General features: G+C 40.7%; 1 protein-coding gene across 5 annotated transcripts in view; it reads right to left on the reverse strand.

Moving 5' to 3' along the window:
* Positions 1–2264: 2264 nt before the first annotated feature.
* RBM20 (RNA binding motif protein 20) overlaps positions 2265–17836 on the reverse strand; it is a 243365-nt gene continuing 227793 nt past the window's right edge. For all 5 annotated transcript variants that reach the window (XM_007479029.3, XM_007479028.3, XM_056820201.1 and 2 more), the window contains 4 exons: positions 16860–17523; positions 14131–14265; positions 8490–8611; positions 2265–5516 (listed from right to left, as the gene is read on the reverse strand). In XM_007479029.3, the coding sequence (XP_007479091.1) occupies positions 5400–5516; positions 8490–8611; positions 14131–14265; positions 16860–17523 (1038 nt within the window). In that variant the 3' untranslated portion in view covers positions 2265–5399. The remainder of the gene's footprint in view (positions 5517–8489; positions 8612–14130; positions 14266–16859; positions 17524–17836) is intronic.

Below are 17836 nucleotides of genomic sequence, written 5' to 3' on the forward strand. Positions count from 1 at the left end.
TACATTCTTGTGGTTATGGGCCATATTATTCTCTTGGTTCTGATTTGTTCACTTAGTATCATCAATTCATATAAATCTTCCCACATCTTTCTGAATTCCTCAAATTCTAAGTTTCTTTCAGTGTAATAATATTTCATCACATACTGATATCAGTTTGTTCTGCCATTCCCCAGCAATGGGTACCCACTTTTCTTCCTAGTTTTTTTTTTTATTTTTTTGCTATCATAGAAATTTTTGCTCTGAATATTTTGGGATCTATTAATGCTCATTTCTTTCAATCAATCCTCATAGAACATGTCTGTAACAACCCTAATCAACCTGGTTACTCTATTCTGGATATTTTCTAGGTTACCCTTTTGTTGTTGTTGTTGTTGTTCCGTCCTCTCAGTCCTATCTGACTCTTTATGACCCCATTTGGAATTTTCTTGGCAGAGACTGGAGTGGTTTGCCATTTCCTTCTCCAGCTCATTTTACAGATGAGGAAACTGAAGCAAAGAGTTAAGTGACTTGCCCAGGATAGCACAGCCAGTAAATATATAAAATGAGATTTGAATTCAGGAAGGTGTCTGCCCAGGGGGCAGCTGGGTGGCTCAGTAGATTGAGAGCCAGGCCAACAGACAAAAAGAGGTCATAGGTTCAAATCTGGCCTCAGACACTTCCTAGGTGTGTGACCTAAGCAAGTCAGTTAACCCCCATTGCCTAGCCCTTACAATTCTTCTGCCTTTGAACCAATACATAGTATTGATAGTAAGGCGGAAGATAAGGGTTTAAAAAAAAAAGATGTTTGCCCAGAGCTCTGTCCTCTACTAGCAATCCTCACAGCACATACTCTTGAAGATTTATCATCCTGGTTACTGTACTTTAGATGTTTTCTAGGTTAACATTATCGTCCATCAAATGTGGTGCCTAAGACTGCATACAACAAAGTGGGACTATCTCTTCCATTATTCTGGAACTTATTATTCCTTTAATGCAGTTTAAGATTGCATCAGTCCATTTTTGGCTATTATAACACACTAATGACATATGTTGAGCTTTTGCACATATATTGCACATAGATATTTTGCACATACATTTAACCATTCTTCATCTAGTTTGTACTTGTAGCGCTGATTTGTTGAACCTACATATAAGTTTACACTTATTCCCATTAAGTTTCATCTCCTTATATTTTCTTCAAAGTTTTACCTACTGAGCTCTTTTGGGATCCTTACTGTGTCATCCAATATGGCACCTGATCAAATAAATGCACCATCTATGCTTTTGAAAAAGTCTTTGAGGAAAAACATTAAGCAACAAAGGCCAAGAACAGATCTCTTGGGACATTCATTGTCCTAGAAAGTTTGTTCCATAGTCACATGGGGCCACCAACAACTGCTTTTTGAGCCCAGTCATTATTATTTGCTTGACTGAAATTAGTGCTTTCAACTTCACACTGTGGTAGGTTATGAGGTCTTAGCAGAGGGACAGCAACAGGCTCAGTGAGATGCCCAGGGAAATGCTCAAAGGCCCGAAAGCCTATTTGATGGGAATGTTCCCCAGAGCTGCTATCAGCTTTAATTACAGGAGGTCTCTCTGGCCCCATGCTGACTGGACATGTTTTCCAACAACTTAGAGGGTGATGACAACAAGAGGGCCAGGATCCAGAGGATAGAAACTAGTTCTTTTGAAGGGCTAGGCACCTGGACCTTAGAAGAAAGATCAAAGGGACTGGCATGATTCTGCCAGGAGAGGAGAAGCCTAAAGGAAAATTTTAAAAGAACCGTGGAGTATAGTGACAAGTAAGTACACAGAGAATAGAGTGATCTTCTGTGTAAAAATGGATCAAAAGTGGGTTAAATATAGAATGATAAGGATATCAGGTATCAGAAAAAATTATAAATAATAATCAAGGCTAAAGGTTACAAAGATTATTGGAATCGCCTTGCTTTAGAATTACAAAGAGTTAGTGGATCTTTAAGAGAATCGATTCCTACATTTCCAGGATTTAGGTATTGTATTTCTCAAAAGCAGGAATATAACTAAAAATGCCTTTCACATCTATGATTCAGTAAATGTTTGCTAAGTGAATAAATTCTTCATTTTGAAGTTAGTAGAGGAACTGTCTAAAAGCCCATCTTTCTACAAACAAAAAAAGTCACCAAACACTTCTGGAACCTTCCAGTTATAAAGAGGCTTCCAATCCTGGCCTCTTTGCTGACTCTGCCCCAATAAGCTAGAAATTGATTCCTGTGGATGTACACCAACACCATTACTCACTGAAAGGCTTTCAAATTACCTTTATTAAAATCTTTTTTTTTTCTTTTCATTTTTTTATGAAACACCTCAAAACACTTTGCGGTCAGTTACATGGATCAGTAAAAGTAGTGACAACTCAGAAGACACTCAACAAAGTTTAACAAATTCCAACCATTTACAAGCCAAAGCTTAAATTAACAAGATTTTTATAAGCTCAATAAATATGTTCTGGTCCAGTTCAAGTATAATTCAACAGATCACAGCCTCAGATATTTCACAAGTAGAAAACCCTGATGATACCGGCCTGATGCTACAACTACACTAAACTAGTATTCAAGCCAACGGTTTATTTGCTGAATTCTGTGGGGGGGCAGTGACTGAATATTGCTTTCTTTTTGGGGACCGGGTGAAGAGGGAGGTTGATTTTTTTTAAAAGCAGGCCTTTGTAATGTTAAAGACTCAATTTGATCCAGAGAACAAATCTATCTATTGCTAAAAATGGTCAATGCTTTTGGGGGCCCCTTTTGGGGAGACACTTGAAAAGATCAACAAACATTGCAGAAAAGCGCCTTTTAAATAAAATAAAAACTTGCCAGGGCTGCTTTTAACACTGTACTGGGTTTGATACATATAGAAATAAAAAGTGCAAATTATGAAGATTGGTGAAGAATCATGCCAATGGTATTGTATAAAAATATATATTATATATGTATATATGTACACATGTATATCCTGAAATCTTTTGTAAATAGAGGATCCTGATGGAGTAAAAGAGGGAAAAAAAAGCCTGAAGAAATATGGTTAGTGAACAACTCCCTATCCCCCACCCCTCCCACCATGGACATATTCATTTTATCAGCAAGGAAGACCTAAGAGTTTCTGGGGGAGTAGCTGATACGAATTTCCATGGAAACCCTGCCATATGGAACCGGTTATGGCAGGGGGATTTTCCCACTTTCTGGAGAGTAGGCTGTCACTCTCCATGGCAAGGTGATACCCTGCAACAGTTTTCTGATATCGAGAGTATAAGGTTTTACCCCATCTGGTTTAGTGAGTGGCACAACTGAAAAAAAGCTGAGAAATGCATCCCACCCCCTCCCTGTGGTGGCAAGATAGAGACACATGAGGTCAGGCTATTTCCCAGAAAGGAAGGAACAGCTAGTGCTGAGGACATGGTACAAGCATTCCTTGTTCACAGGCTACCTTTGGCAGCTGGATTCATGATGTGTGGTGACCGGGGAGCTGGTCTGGATTGAGCTCCAGTCCTCAAACCCTTTCATGTCTCTTAAAAACCAACCTTCCTGAGCTTCTGAAATGTTCTACTGACAAATGTGGCTTTTCAGCCTGGACATGTCCAAACTGGTTTATTTTCCTTTTGTGCCTTCCTGAAATCTCCCACACACATACGGGTTTCCAATATCTGTGCCTCTCTCTGGCTACATTTGTTCAAAGTTTATATTCCATAGTCTTATCATGGTGTTTGTGGTGTTTGTATTCTTTTAGTGGTTCAGACCCGGCTCATCCAGCTGAATTGTCCACTGAGCTCTAACTTACCATAAGAAATTAATTCTCTTCTCATGCTATGACAGCCAAGGGCGATGACACCAAATCCTAAAGTCTCCAAAGACTTCTCTGTCTACATTTTAAAGGCCCAAAAAGGTCAGACAGACTTTGCAGAAATGTCTCGACTTACAAGGGCAGAACTGAGTTCCACTTCACACCATTCTGAGGTTTCCCCCCACAGGACTGGGAACTTCACAAAAAGTATCCAGGAGCAAAATACCTCACATGGAATTACTAACTGGCCAAGCCAACATAGCAACTAAGCAAGCTTCTGGCCTAGAAAGGTGAATTCTGGTTAGTGTAGGAAAGACCCCTCTGGCCACCTCAGATCCATAAAGAGTTTAACTACAAAGTATTTAATGCTTCAGGGCAAGAAGCTTCAACAAGGGTCCTCCCCAGCCAGCAATGGGCTCCCCTGATCCAACTGTAAAGAGGCCCAAATACAAAATCTATGTTGAAGAAATCTCAAGGACTAGACATGGGTTCAGTAACCTCTTTCCTCCTCAGCTAATCCCAAAGCTCAAGGGGCACCTTACAACCAACTGAGTTAGGAGGTTTTGAAGAAGAATGCAACTCAGACACCCCAGCATGCAGGCACCTTCGGGTGAGTCAAGGACAGGATCTTGGCTGGCAGTTTCATTGTTTTGGTGTTTCTCAATCGGACTCCAAGCACCACTTTAAGGCAGTCATTTGTCCCGGACACACACCAACTGCTATTTTAGCTGGAGGCAGAGGAAGTGTATGCTTCATTTTAATCCAACTGAATCCTTACCATATCTACTGTCCAAAATAAAACAAGCCCTCGTTTCTCCTCAAAATGGGGCAGGAGAAGAAAGAAGGAAAGGATTTGGAGGGAACTTCTCCGAGCTTTCAGAAGGAAAGTTTTGTTGCATGTCTTTCAAAGTCTGCTTCATTTTAACTTAAGACTGATGAACTTTCAGAATAAATGGATGAAAGATCTTTAAAAACAGATTGCTCAAACAGGTGGCTTGGCCATACATTTGGAGAATGAAGGAGATTTAATCAGGCTCCTTAAGAATATGCTCCTTGCCTTCCTTGGTGATGTTTGTCCTAACTCCAGAGTTCTGGGCACTCTAGCTGGGCTTCCCCAGTCAACCAACAGCAAGCAGAGAGATGTATACTATTTCATTCAAGTATCTAAAGACATTTCTCTTTGAAGCCCTTCCCCTGGATAATTCCCCCTCCTTTTGGCCTGGTATGTTCTATTCCATCAAGAATTTAAACCTTGTTAAAAATCCCTGAGGAGTCAGATTATATGAAAAGGAAAAGGGCTGGGGCACAGAACTCAAGGAGAGTCAGGCGAGAGTTTGAAAAAAGGTTTGAGAGAGAAACACGCACACACACATACAGAGAGGACATGCAGCTCTGCCTATAGGTCGTGTCAGGACTGCTTTGTTGTGGGAACAGTTTGGGGAGCCTTTCTTCTGGTACTCTGGTCACAGACCCCAACCACATGCCATTTGTTCCATTTTTTGTTCCTTATCTTGAAGGAGAAGATGCAACAGTGTCGCCTTGGAGATCTGCAAGGTACCACTGGCAATCAATCCCTCATTTCGACTCCTCTTGTTTCTACAGGGTCAGAGTTTTTTTCTCTCAAAGTGGGGCACTATTCCAATGCTGCAGTCATCTGGCTTCGGGCTGCTGCCCTGTTCCTTGCTCTTTAGGCCTTCCTCCGCCAGCTGGGACAAATATTTCTGGGATAGGAAGAGAAAGCAAATTCATTTCCAGGAGCTTGACTGAACAAACATCTACTTTAGAAAAGGTCTTGTGTTAGGTCCCAGATAATAATATATTCTACATGCATGGTGCTTGACAGCTACAAAGTATTTTTACAACATAATTGATCCCCACTGGGACTCTGAGAGGTGGACAGGAGAGACATCATTAGCCCATTTTACAGCTATGAAAATTGAGGCATAGAGGTGTCTACCTGCCTAAAAAGTCCTTTGCTCTTATTGCTCTTCTGTTTTTGAACCAACACATAGTATTTATTCTAGACAGAAGGTAAGAGCTTTAAAAAAAAATTGTGTGACTGACAAGTGGAAGACCCAGGACTAGATCTTGGGTCTCTTTACTTCTAGTCCAGTGTTAGTGGGCATTGTGGCATGGTGGATAGAGAGCTTGTTTTGGCTTTAAGTTCAAATCCTTCTGAAAGGATTTGATTACTAGTTGTATGAGCATAATCAAGCCAATTAACCTCTCTTAGCTGAAGTCTTCTCATCTAAAAAAATGGGAATAAATGTACTGTCTCATAAGCTTGCTAAATTCAGATGAGATTATAATGAATGCAAAGTGCTTAGAACATGTTAAGGGGCTTCTGTAAACATCAGTTCTTTCAGTATTAACAAAAAGAGAAAAGTCTCACCAAATCAGTCTGCAGAGAGTTTATTTGCAAAGTATTCAAATGCCAGGAGAGGTTTCTCCAGATTGCTTTGGAAAGATGGTTTATACTACCTGGGTAGACTAGGAAAAAAATAGTGCTGTGCTTAGGGGTCAGACTGCCTCTTCTTAGTAGAGAATCAAGGAACAGGTGGAGGTCAGATGTATTTTGAGAAGATTACTAATAAGCAAATGGGATAGTAACAACCTTAGTGTTCCTGATCATAATGGAGGCTTGGGCTGGGCAGCAGCCCATTTATTCACTTACTCCGTTATTTGAAAAATCCTTATTAGTCACCAGCTGGGTGGAAAGTACTATGCTCAGTCCCTTAACAATTTTTGAATTGCTGATAACACAGAAGTCCTGCCTTCATGAAGCTTATAGTTTAGTAGAATCTGAGGTTTCTTTAACTTCAAAAAAGCAGCTGCTTTCAGGAATGAAATTAAGATGACAAATTCCCTCGAGTTTCTGGACAGAGATCAAATAGCCTTTAACAAACTAGGAAGCTAATGGTCACAACCAGTTTGGGTTTGTGAGGCCAAAACTCAGGAAGCTATTAATATTCTCCTTGGTAGTTCACTTGGCCTGCAATTAGGGTAAGCTGCCACCAGGTCAGTAGTGGTGCCTTAGTTAAGGTCATATAACCCAAGGAGTCAGGAGTTGAAACAGCTACACGTCTCCTGCTGTTTGGGAGCCTTCTGGCCTCTGATCCAGACTGCTTTCTGCTAAACAGGTGTCAGACATGTAACAGAGGTCTATCCCAGCCAAAATCAGAAGCCAGTTTTCCAAAAACTAGAACACAGCATTATTATTAGGCAGAGAGTTAGGCTAGATGAGCCTTACAGATCATCCAACAACTTAAGATTCTGGTGAGAATGAAATTGTTGATAACTTTAGTGGGATTGTTTGTCAGACCATATTAATTTTAGCAGTAACAGGGAATGACAATATACATAGGCCTAATTTAGGGTTTGCAAAGTACTTTACATACATTACTTCATTTGATCCTTAAAATCAGTGGTTTTCAAATCTTTTACTCTCATAACCCCTTTAAACTCGTAAGAATAGTGAAGATACTCCCCCAAAGAGCTTTTGTTAATGTGTGGTACATCTATCAATATTTGCCAAATGAGAAATTAAAACTTTTAATATTATTATAAAAAGTGTTTTAACCTTGTAGGTCCCCTGAAAGGATCTTGGGAATTCCCAGGAGATCCTGGACCACACTTTGAGAATCATTGCTCAAAACAGTGGAGTAGATGTTATCATCATCCCTATTTTACTGATTAGAAAATTGAGGCTTAGAAAAATTAAGTGACTTGCCTAGGGTTCTATGAAAGCATAGATAGCACTTTCTCTCTTAACTCCTAATTATGTTCTCCACTGCCTCACACTCTCTCTCAGGGCATCTTAAAACTGTGTTTTAATCCATCCCTGTCCATCATATTTTATTGTAAAGTAGGTATTCTGATTGTTGTGATGAACAAATATGCCATATCCCTTATACTCTGTGAGAAAAGGGCTATTTTAAATCTGATATATTTTTTATAACCTACAAGTAATTTCTTACTTGGAAAAGGAGGAAGAGAACTTGCTATGAGTCTTGTAGCTAGCAGTTAAATTAGAGGTGAAAAGGTTAACTGACTTGCCATTTGGGGTCTGCAGAATTTTGTAGGAATTGTTAGCAATGGCTTTTAGTGTCTTAATCCCCTATCCAATCTGGAATAACTTGCTCCTTTGCTTAATGTAGAAAGCACTAAATTTGGAGTCAGAAGATTTGTTTGAATCCCACCTGTGTTACCCTGGGAAAATCTTCTCTGGGTCTCCACTTATTTGTAAAATGAAGGGGCTGGGCTACAATATTGCCTTTAGGTCCCTTTCAGCTCAATTCAACAAACTCTAATTCTTCTAACTAAAATTTCATAATGCTACTGATTCCCCATTGAACAAAGCCGGGCTTTAATTGGGGGGTGGGGTGGGAATGCAGAGAAGAGAGGAGAGATGACCTTTTAAACCACCTTTAGAATCAAGGGCATTTCTGTGATGGAACTAGTATGCGTGGCTTCTTCATAAGGAACCAGTTGGGTGTGTTTTAGGCAATTTGTGGCAGACTGGGGCAGACACACACCTGTTTTCCTCAGTATGTCTGAGCTCCCCTGGGGCTCTGACAAGGGAGGGATGGGAGAATGGGTGATGCCCTACTGCACCTTTGGGAAGAGCCCCAGAATTCTGCACAGTGTCCCAGCCCTGCCAGGGGCCTTTAAGGACAAGGAAACCTCTTTCTTACCTGTAGGTTTTTGTAGTGGATAGAACTGCGACAGTGGCTTGTCTTTGCTGTCTCCTCACTAGTGTAGAAAAGCCCACACAACTTGCAATAAAACCCAGTCCTGGGCACCACAAACTCCACTCCTTTCAAAGAACAGAGAAGGAAATGCATTAGAAATATGGCAGACTTACACATACAGCCTTTATTAAGTTTCTTGTCTTCAGTGAAAGGAGATAGGAGAGAATTTAGAACTCAGAATTGTAAAAAACAAAAGTTAAGAGTCAAAGGGTTTCTTGAATTTACTTAAAATTTTAAATAAAAAACCTAATAATATTAATAGCTAGCATTTCCATAGAACTTTAAGGTTTACAATATTATATTTATAATAGTATATATTTTACATTCAGGATATGTTACCTACCATATGTCTTGGGGAACGTGCTGACTGCAATGGTAAAGGGAATTTCTTTACCCAGAGTTCTTTATACTGATGGAGTACAGTCTCTATCTCCTGTGATCTTTACCATAACTGGGTGAAGTATGAACTACAGGTATTATATTTTCCATTTAATGGATGAGAAGTCTGAAAAAATCCAAGTGACTTGTCCATGATCACACAACCAGGACTGCCATAATAAACGTTATTATTAGTGATGGTAGAAAGAGCTTTGGGCTCAGCATCAGGGCAATTGGGTTCCAGTACATAAATGACAGAGTCAAAAATTATAAAGCATTATAAAGGGTTAGAGGACTCCCTAGATCTCTCCTTCATGGCTGTGGCTCTTATATCTTTATATCCCTCTTTCAGGATATAAAACCCTCCAGCAGTCAGAAGATACCTGTTTTTCATCTCTATTATCTCCTACACTTTCATCTTCAGGGTCTGAGACACATCATTTCCATGGCTATATATGGTAGAAGATGAATATGGGTGGTAAGAAGACCATCCATAAGATGTGGCTTCTGGAATTTCTTGACCCCAGGCAGAGAGAGTTATCCCAAACAAAAATGGCTTTAAGCCAGCTGCTAAACAGCTGTGTATAACCCACAAGTTACAGAGGGCTTTCAATGATTATACTGCTGTCCACTGAAACAGGAGAGACTGTCATAGTATATCTCAGAGCCCTCTGAAATAGATAAGAATTCCAGACTTGCAATTAGCAAGTTAACTTTTTTCCCACTTCAAAAATAGCATTTACCCTTTGGAGTAAGGATCTGATAAGTCATGTAAAAGTTCTTTGCAAATCACAATGGTTATGAAGATGTTAGCTATTGTTACTATTTCTATGAACACTCCCCTCTAGCTTTTTCATTGAGTACTTTTTATCATCCTGGCTGCTAAAGGAGGAGGTCTTCCTTAAGGCCATATCTTCAACATCTTTTCTGACTACACATTCTTCATCCTTGGCAACCTCAGTTATACTTGTGGGGCAATGGAGGAGACTCTACACTTCTGTCCCCAACATGAAGCCTTTATTTTAATTGTGCATCGGAATTTACATCCAGATAGTCTGGGACTATCTCCAAATCAATATGTGCAAAAAGGATTGCTCTTCCTCTCTAAATCGCATCCTTCTCTGACTCCCCTTTTACCGACAGTATCATCAACTCAGTTACCTATGTACAAAACCCTGGTGTTATCTTTGACTGCCTTTAGGGTTACTGACTGATTCCTGACTCGTGGTTTGGAGTCTGGGAACTGGTCAGCTGAATTGACTCTGCTGACATTTCCTGCTATCGCTATGATTTTAACACAGCTGTAAGCAGTACCTCCTAAGGATAGAAATGCTTTTCTGACTCTCAGGTAAGTCAGCTGAGAAATCATCCACTTATGTACTATGCCATCTAGTAGAGACTGATTTTCTCTCTTGCTCTTTACCTCTCTGTCTCTATCCCTCTCTTTCTCTCTCATCTCTCCCACAGCCCTTGTTTCCCCAACTATATCAACCACAGAAAATAAAATGGGATAGAAGCAGGGATGCCTAGCCTTGTACAGCCTCAGGTTCAGCTTTACCCCCTAGCCTGGTAGAAGGCAGTTGACTGTGGTAAATTTGAGATATTGCTTCATTATTATCTACAAGGTTGTACTGGCTCTTCCTCCAAAATCTGGTTGGAACAGATGGTATAAGTAGGAGAGAAGTGTGGGAGATCTTTAAATGCACATTCTATTGGAAAGAGCTGAGGCTTCATTTGTGGCACCACCCAGCTAGGTCCCCGAGGTGAGAGGGGCCACATAGATAAGCCCCGATGAGTGTGTCATCCATGTTCCATACCCGTCACATCTTATCTAAACAAAAGGAGAGCCAGTACAAAACACAACAAACCAAAATCATTTCTATTAAGCAGCAGCATCTAGCCAGACACGCACCCAGACCAGTTCACCAGTCATTTATTTTCTTGTTTGTAAAGTGATTTGGAGCTATAAAGCACTATCATTTTGTAATCTATTATTATTATAATATTCACTCCAGCCCCACACTGGAGCCTCCTTCTCCTCCTCTGGGCTTATCTGAATCCTGGGCGTTCTTAAAGGCTCAGTTCCAAGTTTCCAGCTCCAGCACGCCTTCCCAGTCAACCAAATACACCTGGAGCACCCCCAGAGGAATTCCTACAGCAACTACTGCTCACTGAATACTTAGCATATTGACTGCTATGGTTATTTAAACCCCATGCACCCTTCCCAGGCTAGACTTTTAGGTCCTACCCTGAGGACACACTGTCCAATTTGGTTAAAGCTCCTCCTGTTTACCTGGTCTCAGTTACCTAATTAGGCTTTAATGCCATCTTTCTATTAGCCACTAGACATTGCATCCTTATCATCAATCCCCTTTCTACCTGGGAACAGTAAGCAAAAAAGCACTGGCTTTACTGCCAGAAAGGGCACATCCTAGAGACAGGTCCTTCTGGCTCCACTCACCATCCTTGTGACTTCCTTTAACAATATTCCTTTCTTTGGCCACCATTTCCCAACATGTATTAGCTCTCCCACTGAAATGCATGTTCCATGAAGGAGAAGATTGTCTCATTTATATTTGTATCTCTAGCACTTAGCACAATGCTTGGCACATATTGTGGTGTATGCTTAATAATTCTTTCCGTCCTTCTTTCCTTCCTTCCTCCCTCCCTCCCTTCCTTCCTTCCTTCCTTCCTTTCCTGCTATCTGCCCAGGATTGGGGGTCCTATGTCTTAGTTATCATTTTACACCTCCCCAAACTTCCATGACAGGGCTTTACCCCAAATATGGCACTCAGGAAACATTTGTTGATTTGTTCTCCTTTAGGGCCCAAGGAATAGAGTCAATTTTTCATGTTGAATGAAGAGAGTACACAGATAACTTCAGTCTACGCAACCCCTTCCCCCAATCTTGAGAGTAGTCAGTTTTGTGGACCTTCACTTGTCTCTTTACATACCATATCCTTTCAAAAGAACCAAGGTGCCTAATGATGTAATGTGAGATGGATAGCTAACTTCCCTGGCCTTGCCCACCTGTGCCAGTGCTACAGTGTGGTAAGATGCCCTTGAGGAGGAGACTGAGAGAAAGGAAAGAAGGATGGGGTGTGGAGAATAGTTAAACTATATGTAATTCATCTCCTGAATAATTGAGAGTTGGCTGTAGGCATTATAGATGTAAACATGATTGCTTTGTGACGCATTGGAAATGTCTATAAAGAAGCTAAAAGGGCATTTTCATAAGAGCCAGTTATATAAGGTACCGAGAAACATATATGGGGATTTTTTTTTTGCTTCCCTTTTCAGTCTCTATTAACTGCAATAATTAAAACTGCATTCGCTGTCCAATAACAGCTCCCGAATGAAGGTAATTATACGTTAGTCATAGTAATAAACCTGCCACTGAATGGAGAATATAAGCATTTGGGGATTGAGCTTCTGCCAGTTAGGAAGTGCTGGTCTGTGACAGTTCCTGCTGGCATGCCCCAACCAGAGCTGGACTAACCAGCAAAATGGTGGTGCCTTCCCCTGTGTTGGATCTTTTCACCAATCCCCAATGTTTCTGCTTCCCTCTATTTTATTTGGGACCCAGGCCAGACAACAAGCTGCTGTTGAATTTCTCTGACACCATCAATCTGCAAGGAATGTGAGACTTTTCATACCACTTCCCATAAGACACTCACTACTCTCTTTGCCTATGAAGAAATAGAGGAGGCAGGGTAGTAGAATTAAGTGAAGAGAACAATAAATTAGCTTTTAGGAATCTAAATTTACTATGTCACCTTGGATAAGTCATTTCACCTTTTCTAAGCCTGAATTGCCTTTTTTGTCAAGGTGCTTCAGAGATAATGGTTGTAAAAGTGCTTTCAAAAGTTTATACTACTCAAAGGTAAAGTAGAGGTATGACTTCTTAACTTTTCATATATTTATGTTTTTTCTTCCTAACTAGCCTTCTCAAGTTCTATTAAGAACCATATGATACACTTTGCTATAGTATTCCATTCCATCCCCAATTCTAAGCACAATATTATGTTGAATAAATACTGATGAATGAATGAATTCTCTGGATCCCTTTCTACTCCCCCAAATCACACAACCATAACTAGAAGTTCCACGGTTTCAAACTAAGGGCATCTTGGAATACTCTGAATTCAGAATGTTTTATAATGTTCTTTTTAAATTTGCTTTTGTTTTTCCCTTTAGATCATAAGATCAAAAGACTTATGACTGGAAGGGACCTTAAAAATCATCTAGTCCAATCTTCTTGTTTCACATAGGAAACTAAAGCCTGGAGAAGATAAGTGACTTTCATACAAAACCAGGCTTCAAACTCAAGTCCTTTCACTATAAATCCGACACTCTTTCCAATGGTTGGTAGCAAACTAACCCCTTCAAAGTGAGTAAACAACAGAAAGTAATTCTTTTACTGAACCCAACACAATCAAAATGCTATAATTAAAGGAAGATAATCAAAAAGCATGAATCCTGCCATGTTAGCCAGTCAGCTTCCCATCCTGATTAAGCTATCACCTCTCTGTATATAATGAATGTATTATTTGTAATTATTTCATTGACTTCCCCCTTTACACTTTTTGCTCTATTTTCCCCATTTTTGCTTGAAATGATACTGGCATATATTTCCAGTTTTTCTGTCTTAAAAGGACCGTAGAGACAATTGCTCCAGGCTCCTTGTAAAATAGATGAGGAGACAGTCCTAGAGGAAGAAGTGACTTGCTATCAAGTTAATGGAATAAAGTAGGATTAGGACCTAGTTCTCCTAATCCTACATAATCTAAGTTCCTCCCAATATGCCATACTATCTTCCTCTGGAAAGATTATTCCTTGGGGCTTTTCTGTGTGCATGTGCTAAGTATTTACTCGAAAAATTTGTGACCTGCTTTCCTCATGGAAACTCAAGTTCCCTTCTTATTTGCCTAAAAAAGATCTAAATTCACTACCTTAGCTTTCTTAGGAATGAAAACATTGATATCTAAAAAGATAGAGCTCTCAGCCCTCGTTTATAGAAGTTCTGGCAACCGGCTTTCTTGAATGGTCTGCTCCATCATCAGAAGATGAAAAAAAAGCAAACAATGCTAAATGATGCCTTATAAACCGAGGCTGTTGCCAAAGATGCAAAGAACTATAAATGTTGGGTCAGAACTTCCAGTTCACACTGTTGTATTTTAAGCAGGAGCCCTGAATGTAAACCTACCGAGAGGAATGCTAAGTTCGTTGAACACATCCTCTGGTTCCCAGGAAGGCAATGGATGGGGTTGTTTCATCTCCATCTCACTATAGGCTAATGAGCTCATCTCCAGGGACTGGATTTCTGTGAAGCGGGAGTTTTCTGGAAAATATAAGTGAATATAAGTAATTCATAAAACATATCATGTCATGAAAGATCCTTCCATTTCATCCATATCCTATACACCAGATGTCTGACTGATGGTCATCTGGGTTTTTAAAACACATGGAACAGGGCAAATAATTGCTAATTTAAACCAAAGCACCTTAATAAAGATTTTTTTCACGTCGACAACAGAATGCGCCCTGCAATGTTGGCATATCTTTTTATTCTGTTTATCAAGAGTGCTGCTCTGGTATCAAATAATAAGAGTCAACATACCCATAGCATCATTCAGTATCGTTTGCCTCTTTGCAAGCAGTGGAGAGGGTAAAAGATTATTCTCACATCTCCAAATTTAACCCTGCCAAATGGTGCAATGACGTTCTTGCCCCAAACCTGTCAAGCAGTATTTCTAAAGATGAACTCTGAGTGCTATGTAAGATAAAGAGCTGATTATGCCCAGTGCATGTTCAGGCCTATGCTGACAAAGTCCAAGTCGGCCCAAGCAAGGGAAGGTGTTGCAGAAAGCCGGCCCCTCTTTTGCTCTAGGTTGTTTCACAGTGCAATAGGAAGCCCACTTGGGAGTACCAAACAGGTAGTTACTGCTACTGCCCGTGTCACTCCACACGTGGATGGAATCACCTTTAATCTGCTTGGAACCCCAGAGAGATGGAGAGATAGGCTAGTGAAAGAGCTACAAGGCATTTGCACCCTCCCTACTATGACCATCTTCCCCCATACACTAAAGCTTCAGATTAGTCTTTGGGATGCTGACTGGCTGCTTTGCAGTGACTCTTTAGTTATAATCACTGTCTTGAAGGAATATTTTCCTTTCCTCTTAACCCTTGTTGGCTTCTGATTTTCATTTAGTCTGTCCTGATGCTCTGGCCTTGCTTGGCAGGTAAGATGAGCGCTATTTTATTTGAGATCTATTTTTTTTAAGGTTTTAAAAGTTCCTCTTCTTTTATTATTTATTTTTTCTAAGTCTGGGGAAATTTTATTTAATTAATTAATTTAGAATATTTTTCCATGGTTACAAGATTCATGTTCTTTCCCTGCCCTTCCTTATTTCCCTCCTGTAGCTGACATACAAGAGATCTATTTAAAAATAAACTAGAGGACTCTTTGAGGGCTCAACACAGTTATACTTTATCTATCACCCCATAAACCATGCATCTCGAATTGGAATAAAAACAATGGAAAGCTAATGTTTATATAGTGTTTCCTATGTGCCAGGTGCTAGGCTAAGCATTTTACCAATATTATCTTGTTGAAGTCTTAACAACTTTGAGAGGTAGGTGTTATTCTCATCCACATTTTATTTTATTTTATTTTATTTTATTTTATTTTTAAAACCCTTACCTTCTGGTCTTGGAGTCAATACTGTGTATTGGCTCCAAGGCAGAAGAGTGGTAAGGGCTAGGCAATGGGGGGTCAAGTGACTTGCTCAGGGTCACACAGCTGGGAAGTGGCTGAGGCCAGATTTGAACCTAGGACCTCCCATCTCTAGTCCTGACTCTCAATCCACTGAGCTACCCAGCTGCCCCCTCATCCACATTTTAAAGAGGAGGTAATAGAGGGTTAAGTGACTTGTCCATGGTGTCACAGCTAGTAAGTGTTTGAGGCTGGATTTGAACTTGGAAAGGACTATAAAGGTGATCTAGCCCAACCCTCTCATTTTACAGGTGTAGAAACTGAAGCCTAGAAAGCTTAAACGATTTACCGGGTGGCAGAACTGGGAGGGTAAGTGATTTGTTCCAAGTCACCCAGGTAGGAAGTGGCAGTGCCAGGATTCAAACTGAGAGCCCATGACTCCAAGTCACTGTGCTGTACTGCCTCCCTCTATTGAATCAAAAAATCACAGAACGTTGGAGTTGCAGGGAGGGATTAGAGAGATCATTTAATCTAACTCCTTCATTTTAGAGATGAGGAAACAAAGCTAGAAAACTTAAATGATCTATTAGTTGGCAGCTATGGGGGACTCAGTGCTTTCCCCTTTGGCCATGCTTTACAAATGTGGGAGAAGATCACTGAACATGGCCTGATTCTCTCTGAAACACTGGTGGGCTTCTGGAGTGGCATCAAGAGGGAAAAATGAACTAAAAATCACTTCTCAAAGAGCCTGCTCCACTGTCCCCATACTCCTCTTCCAAACTCTCCTTCCTCAAGTCCCTCATGCAGTTCAGAAATAGCTGCCCCAGGATTGCCCATGTGGACTTGTGCCATGCAGACACAAGAGAGGCCAAGCTGTTAGCTGATCTGCAGGAACTGTTGCTGTTTTTGCTGATAATCTAAACTAATTTTAGCAGGAGTTCATCTGGGCTCATGTGAATTCAAAGGAGACTGTCCTATCTGATTATGACTCCCAGAAAACTCACTGCCTCCTATCCTATTTCCTTGACACCATTTGTCTAAAAGCCTTTAACAGTTTTACTTGGCTTATGGAAGCTTTCTTCTATTACTGAATTACTTATAAGGCAGTAGATGCCATTAGCAATATTATTAGCAATGTTAGTAGCAGCCTGCAAACTCCTGTTACAGCCCTCTAGTTGGAAATGCCATGAGTTAGCACATGAGGAAAAGTTACTAGTTACCCTCAGTCAACATTTCTTGGCAAGCCTGGCTTTGGTTGCTGGTCTCTTTGTGGGAGCTGGGCTTCTCTTCTGGTTTGCTGCCTTCTTGGGTCTCATTTTTAGGGGATCCCATCAGCTTATAATCATCTAGTAAAAGAACAGACTGTGCACCCCCCTCCTCTGGTGGCTCTTGGGAAGACATTTTCTGGGATGTGGGGACTAGAGGAACATCTGAGTTTTCGGTCGCCTTTTCTTCCTTCTTGTGGCAATTTGGATCTTTAGGAAAGCTGTCTTCCTCAGACTCAGCTGGCTTCTTCTCAGTGTTTAGATTTAGACACGTCTGCTCTTCAAGCCCTATTTCATCAGAATGGCTCTTGGAGACAGCACTTTCTCGGTCTGTCTCCAATCTGATTTCAGCAGCTCCGTCAGGAATAGATTCACCTGCCTCCTTGGCTAATTCCCCATGATCAGTGTTCAGGTCTAAAGGGGTCATCCCACAGGGGAATAGTTCAGGACAGGTTTTGTCCTTCTGCCCAACTGGCACAATCTCCTCCAGTTCTGTGATATCTGGCTCCATGATAAAGTCCTCCTCTTCTCCGACCTCGTCCACTGTAACAAGTTCTTCCATGTTGGTAGGGTACCAGCTCTCCCCCTCCACCTCACTTCCACTTTCCCAATCTTGTTCCTGTATAAAATTATAGAATTTTGATCAGGAGTTGGCTTACAAACTGACCTGGGCAAGTTGAGAGACTGGCCATAGTGCTCTAACCATGCCCACAGGGCATGCTCTGAGCAGTGACTGAGTGTTCATCTAATATGAACTGGAAAGAATTACTTGGTAATTCAGTAGCACTAAACTCTCAAGCCCCACACTGCAGGCCATGCATTGCTCAGAGTGTTGTGTTTCCTTTGGTGTTTTTAAAAGTTCTTTGGCTATATTCTGAACCGCTAAATGCTACCTGAATTGGAAAACAACCCAAATGCTTTGATTATTATGT

The sequence above is a fragment of the Monodelphis domestica genome, chromosome 1, assembly GCF_027887165.1.
Source record: "Monodelphis domestica isolate mMonDom1 chromosome 1, mMonDom1.pri, whole genome shotgun sequence".
NCBI lineage: Eukaryota > Metazoa > Chordata > Mammalia > Didelphimorphia > Didelphidae > Monodelphis > Monodelphis domestica.